This window comes from Phoenix dactylifera, chromosome 11, assembly GCF_009389715.1.
Source record: "Phoenix dactylifera cultivar Barhee BC4 chromosome 11, palm_55x_up_171113_PBpolish2nd_filt_p, whole genome shotgun sequence".
Classification (NCBI taxonomy): Eukaryota; Viridiplantae; Streptophyta; class Magnoliopsida; order Arecales; family Arecaceae; genus Phoenix; species Phoenix dactylifera.
The window spans coordinates 8,211,516-8,217,784 of record NC_052402.1 but is presented as its reverse complement, the minus strand read 5'-3'; the positions used below and the strand labels follow the sequence as shown (position 1 = coordinate 8,217,784).

Here is a 6,269-nt window from a genome sequence, read left to right as displayed (position 1 = left end):
GATCTATGGCACTATTGTCTTGGCCACCCTTCTTTATCTCGCTTAGAATTAGTAGCACCATCTGTTTCTAATATTTCCCTCTCTTCAAATCATCATTGTCCTGTTTGCCCTCTTGCAAAACAGCATCATTTATCTTTTTCAATTAGTTATATCAAATCAAAAAATGCATTTGACTTAATTTATGTTGATATTTGGGGACCATTTTCTCCAATTTTTCGTGATGGTTCTTAATATTTTTTAACCATTATCGATGATTTTATACGTTGCACATGGGTTTATCTCATGCGCACCAAGTATGAAACCCGCTCTCTCATTCGATCTTTTTTTGCACTTATCTCTACTCAATTCGATGCAAATATTAAACAAGTGCGTAGTGATAATGGCTTTGAATTCAACATGCAAGATTTTTTTAATGAAAAGGGAGTTATTCATCAATGGAGTTGCGTCAACACACCCCCAACAAAATTGGAGTTGTTGTAGCTATTCCAACGGCTACCTATTTCAAACTCTTGTACTATTCCAATGGCTACCTATTTTCAATTCTTGTACTATTACAACGGCTAGCTATTCCAAACTCTTGTATATATATGGTACAAAGCATACATCAATAAAAGAGCATCTTTCCTCCAATCTTAGTTTTCTTCACATTTATCATTTTAAATCAATGTATGTACGGTCTGAAATTTTGGCTGGTCAAAAAAGACGAGCTAATTAGTTGCATTCTTCAACAAAATGACCAGAAAACTTAAGGAGAGTTTTCAGTTTGATGACAAACTGATCTAAATCTAATAGACAGCTGAATTAATCAATAAATAATGCTATACGGAAAGCGACGCACCAGCAGTCTCTCGCACGGAATTTGAATAACTGACTCTTAACGCCCTTTTGCACCATAATCCGACATCCTCAAGTTGAAACTGTAGAAACTGTCCAAAGGAGGAACTAAAACAGAGCTACCGGTCAGCTATGTTCTCTCAAAAGTCAAAACTCAGCTCCACCGTTAGGGTTATAAACAGGTCATATCAGACCAAGGCATGCTTGGTCCGATTTGATTCGGTTTCATATACAAGCCTTAACATTGGACACAGTAATGATCAGGTCGGGTCTACAGAAAATATTTTAGATCTACTGGGTTGTTTGAATCAGACTAGAATTATGCACGGACTGGACCTGGACCCAACCCAAAATATTTGGGTCTGGGTTGGGTCCAGATCAGGTTCAAGACTACATTTCTAACAAGATTTTATGAAAAGAAAATGCTCTTATTCTCGAATCATATTGAATTTTGACGACCACAATTAAACTTATTTGCTAACATTGTCAAAACTCCATAAATTAATATTTACCTAGAGCAACAATTTTCTTCAAGAAGTTAATAACGTCAGCAACGGACTTTTCTAATGTAGTGAGATTCATTTGAGCGGTTTTCTCTTAACAAAATAAAGAAGAAATATTTTGGAAATTTTCGTCAGGTCAATTCAGATCGTGTTAGGTTGGATAACTGTTAGCAAGCTCCAAATTAAATAGACCCATATAGTGTACAGGTTGGGTCAAATCAAATTTTATGAACTCGACCTGGCCTTACAGGGCTTCAAGAATGTGTGGGGTCGAACGGGCCAGGTCGGATCCACGTATCAATAAGAGGGTGTAAGTTTGGGTGTTGCCATTAGCATGTGAAGTTGTTTTGTAGATAAACTTAGTACGTATAGTTTGAGACTTCTTATCTGCGGCTGCCGAGGGCCCAAGTCTTCGTCCATAAAGGTGGCGTTTTATCGGAAATGAAAGCAAGAACATATTCAACACCTACTCGCTTGTCTTCGGACTTCGTCTAAATCCACCGGCTAGCCGCCTTTCCTCCTCCTAATTTCCGCCGGCGTTTATCGGAATGCAATCCAGTCCTAATTTGGATTCGACCGTCGCCGCCTAAACAAAGATAAAATAGATAAAGTTCAGCTGAAAATGTCGTCTCCATGCTTACAAATCCACGGGGGTGCAGAAGTTTCAATGTTATATTACTACATTCGCCTTAACAAAGATAAAATAGATAAAGTTCAACTGAAAATGGCGTGTCCATGCTTACAAGTTCTCGAGCACAGAAGTTTCAATGTTATATTACTACATGATCTCATGATTTATGACCACAACAACATCAAGCCGAGTGATTATTGGTTGAATCCGAACCGTTCAGCTCGTGGACCAATCCAATCGCAGAGCAACATGCATAAAGGTGGCCAAACTAGCATATTATGCATGCTTCCATGCTTATTGCTTTGCGGTTAGGCTGGTGGATTTCATCCAACTAAATTATACCATCTAGCCCGAGTTGATTCAGGTGTGTTGGATCGCCCGGACACACTGTATGTCTGTGTTCCCATGCAGCCGATCTAAGTTGATGACATGGCAAATGCTGATTGGCTATGAGAGCATGTTTGGTGATCTTAAAATTCCCAGAGCCAGCCAATATGAAGACTTGAGAGGATGGTTATAAAGGTCTCAACGATCCACATCAACCACGTATGACACCAGCTTAAGCACGCAGTTTCAAAAGAATGCGAGCACACCTAACTGGAGTAATCGTCCCGTTAGCAGCGGTCAACAACAACCAAGTATGGCTTAATTGCCACTATAAATAGAAAGCAGTACTGATAACCCTAGAAACCATGGCGATGAAGGAGGATCATTCAGTCCTAGAGGGCCAGACCTGGGTCTGGCAGACCATGCTGGCCTTTGCAGACTCCATGGTCCTCCGCTGCGCCGTGGAGCTCGGCATCGCCGACATCATCCACGAGCACGGAGAGCCCCTCTCCGTCCCCCGCCTCGCCTCCCTCCTCCCCTCCCCGCCACCCAATCCCACCTCCCTCCTCCGCATCATGCGCTTCCTCGCCCACAAGAAGATCTTCAGCACCCATTCCCACACCGAGACAGGCGAGACCCTCTACGGCCTCACCCCGGCCTCCGGCGTCCTCGTCCGCTCCTCCGACCTCTCTCTCGTCCCGATGGTCCTCTTCGAGACGCACCCCCTCCCCGTCTTGGCATGGGGCAGCTTCACCGCCAGCGTCCGCCAGGGCGGCGCGCCGTACATCGTGGCGCACGGCATGGACATGCTGTTCGGGACCGCGGCGACGAACCCGGAGTTCAACGCGGTGTTCAACAGCGCGATGGCGTGCACTGCCAAAGGCACCCTCGACGCCGTCATCTCCGCGTACAAGGATGGGTTCGCGGGCTTGGGCTCGCTTGTGGACGTCGGCGGGGGGACCGGGGCGACGCTGGGGGCGATTCTGAAGTTGCACCCTGGCATCAAGGGAATCAACTTCGATCTGCCGCATGTCATCGGGGGTGCGCCGGAGTACCCCGGCGTAACGCACGTCGCCGGGGATATGTTTAAAACCATCCCTCCGGCGGATGCCGTGTTCATGAAGGTAAGGTGGAAATCTAGTATGAGCAAAATGCTAGCTACCGTAACTAAGTAGAATCACTCAAAATAATCACTCAAGAAAAAGTTGATGAATAGAATATAACTGCTAATGGTAACTCGGAAAACATCAAATATCTTCCACCGTTCAGCTGGTTGCTTCATCATGCGGCATAATTCACAATGCAAATCCATGAGAATACGAAGGATGGGTAAATTATAGAGATGAAAGTGGATCCGAATCTATCCGGATAATGATAGAAATTTGAATATTCGACTAATATCCGTATCCATATTCATATCCGTCAAAGAAAAATAGATGTCGATATAGATAAACACATATCCGATCCATATCCGAATATCTGATTCTATTTGCAACCCTATTTTATTTTATATGGCACTCATGAACTTTTAAAAAGAATAAATGACCATATTAACATGCTATTAACTTGAGATTTATCACCACTTAGTAATATTTTTGATTCTCTGGTCATAAAGTTTATATAATCCAATTTATATGCATATTTAAATCCGTATTTTTGGTATTTAATTCGGACTCGTATCCATTTAAAACAAATATAGATGTGAATTTTTGTATCTCACTAATATCCATACAATCAATATACAATCTAATTTCAACCCTAGTAAATAGAGGGGTTGTATCTTTCCCGTGGAAGAAAGATTTGCCTTCCTCCACAATTCTACAGTTGGATGATCTCCTAGTCACTTTGAGATTTACGCAAATGAGGGATGGTGGTGTTCGGATCACTTTCAGATTTGTGCACTGGTTGATCCAATAATGGATTTGCATGAAAAAAGATATGAGACCACCTAGTCCGTAGCTCCATTAGCCTTTTTGAACACGTGACCAATCATTGCCTGGATATCCAGTAGTTCAAATGGTCAACAACATGTGAGCCCTCATTAACCGGATATTTTGTCCTCATCATTCTTTATATCTCATAGCAGGACCCAGTACCAAAATTGTACACTAATCCTGTCCCTTACCTACCCTTTTATTGGTCGGCAAGACTTCACCTCAATTAGTTAGTAGTCTTGAGCTCTAAGGATTTTGCAAACCATCATTGGCAATCTAAACTCTAAAGTCTCACGCACGTCCACAAACACCACATACCATTCCAAACCTCTCACATGTCTATCATCAGATCAACCATTGCAATGAGCGCAGCTCAAACCATCAAATGTACGTGATGCATTGACCTGAGTCCCTCTGCATGCATTTGGCTTAACTTTGTTCCATTAGTTATGATAGCTATCTTTGTTTTAACTCCAAATAATTGGGACAAGGCTTCATCATTATGGAATAACAGTTATTTGATACGAGATACTGATTTGTTCTTCCCTCTCTTCTCTGTTGAAGACGGTGATGCACTGCTTTGGAGATGAGGAGTGCGAGAAGGTCTTAAGGAACTGCCGAACTGTGATCCCACAGAAGACTGGGAAGGTCATAATTGTGGACGTAGTATTATATCCTTATGACGATAGCCCACTGGGAGACATACGGGCGAAATTTGACATGCTGATGTTTGCCTACACCTCAACCGGAAAGGAAAGGACTGAAGAGGAGTGGAAGAAGCTTCTGAAAGCTAGTGGCTTTCCTCGGTGGAACATTATTAGAATTCCGGCCATATGGTCCATTATTGAAGCATTTCCTGAGTAACTGCTCATTTCGAACATAGTTTACTGGGCTTCTAGCCTCAACCATGTATTACTTAGTGCCAGAAAAACTAAAATCCATCTTTGGAAGCTGATGTATGAAATAAAGCAGCTCGATTGCTTTTCTAATTATTTCAACTTGCTTGTAATGTTCCACTTATCTAAAATGTACAACGTGATAATGGCGACAGTCCTCTCCACGTTCCACTACACTGACAACCTCTACCTGGTGGGGATTTCCATCTGCACTACCTTCCTCTACGAGGGCATCTTTTCCATCCTCATCTACAGCATCTCCACCTACAAATCCCCACCTCCTCCTCAGTCACCACAACTAAGGATGTGCATGGTTGGATTCGATTGTTTTAGGGTTATTTTTGGAAGCAAACCAACTTAAATTGGTTTTCTAAAATCAAAATTGAAACCAGACTGACCGACCAAAAAAAACTAGTTCAAACTAACCCAAAAAATTTGGCACAGTTCGGTTTATCTTGTTGATATTTAATCAATTGGGCTACATGAGCTGGGCTAAGTTTAGATACAAAAATTTTATTTTATATAGGATTGATGTTCAATAGGCTAAAATAAATTGGCAGGCTAAGTCTAAACATATAAAAAATTAAATTAAAATATATATGTGTATATATATATATACAAATAGATGGGCCAGGTCGGATTGGATAGGTTTGAATATATATATTTATATATGCATATAAGTTGGGTCGGGTCGATTTAAATATATATACTTATATACACATGATAGGTCGAGCCGGATCCGTTGACTCGAATCAATTTGAATAGGTTTTCTAAAAATTCAAACCAAAACTAAATCATTTTTTTGGTTCAAGGCTTCCTTAAACCAACACCTAACTGACTTAAAAAAATCGATATAGACTAAATCGAAGAGACTGGTTTGGATCAAGTTTATGGTTTGGCCATATTTTTCTGCACACCTTAAGCTGCGACCGTTAATGCCGCTGCTAGAGCCCCCACCACCTCATCCAAAAAGCCCTCCTCCTGAGCAAAGAAGATGTACCAAGCCGAGACCGACCTCAATGAGTTCACCTGCAAGCCCTCCCTCTCCAAAAAGGGGTGACTTCTTGTCGATCCCCTTGGTGATGAAAATAAGCCATCGAGGGCTCCAAAAAATCGATCGATTCCACCCATTGTCCTATATCTT

General features: G+C 41.8%; 1 protein-coding gene across 1 annotated transcript; it reads left to right on the top strand.

Annotated features, from left to right (window-relative positions):
* The first annotated feature begins 2,670 nt into the window (after positions 1-2,670).
* LOC103706828 ((R,S)-reticuline 7-O-methyltransferase-like) lies at positions 2,671-5,221 on the top strand. Its single transcript, XM_008791074.2, has 2 exons — positions 2,671-3,419; positions 4,794-5,221. The coding sequence occupies exons 1-2, from the start codon at positions 2,718-2,720 to the stop codon at positions 5,091-5,093; spliced, it is 1,002 nt and encodes a 333-aa protein (XP_008789296.2). The 5' UTR covers positions 2,671-2,717; the 3' UTR covers positions 5,094-5,221.
* Positions 5,222-6,269: the final 1,048 nt, after the last annotated feature.

Excerpts from the sequence above, each read along its gene's own strand:
- LOC103706828 (XM_008791074.2), top strand. The coding sequence starts at position 2,718 with ATGCTGGCCTTTGCAGACTCCATGGTCCTCCGCTGCGCCGTGGAGCTC. Across the intron at positions 3,420-4,793 it reads CGGATGCCGTGTTCATGAAG|ACGGTGATGCACTGCTTTGG; the intron begins GTAAGGTGGAAA and ends TCTCTGTTGAAG.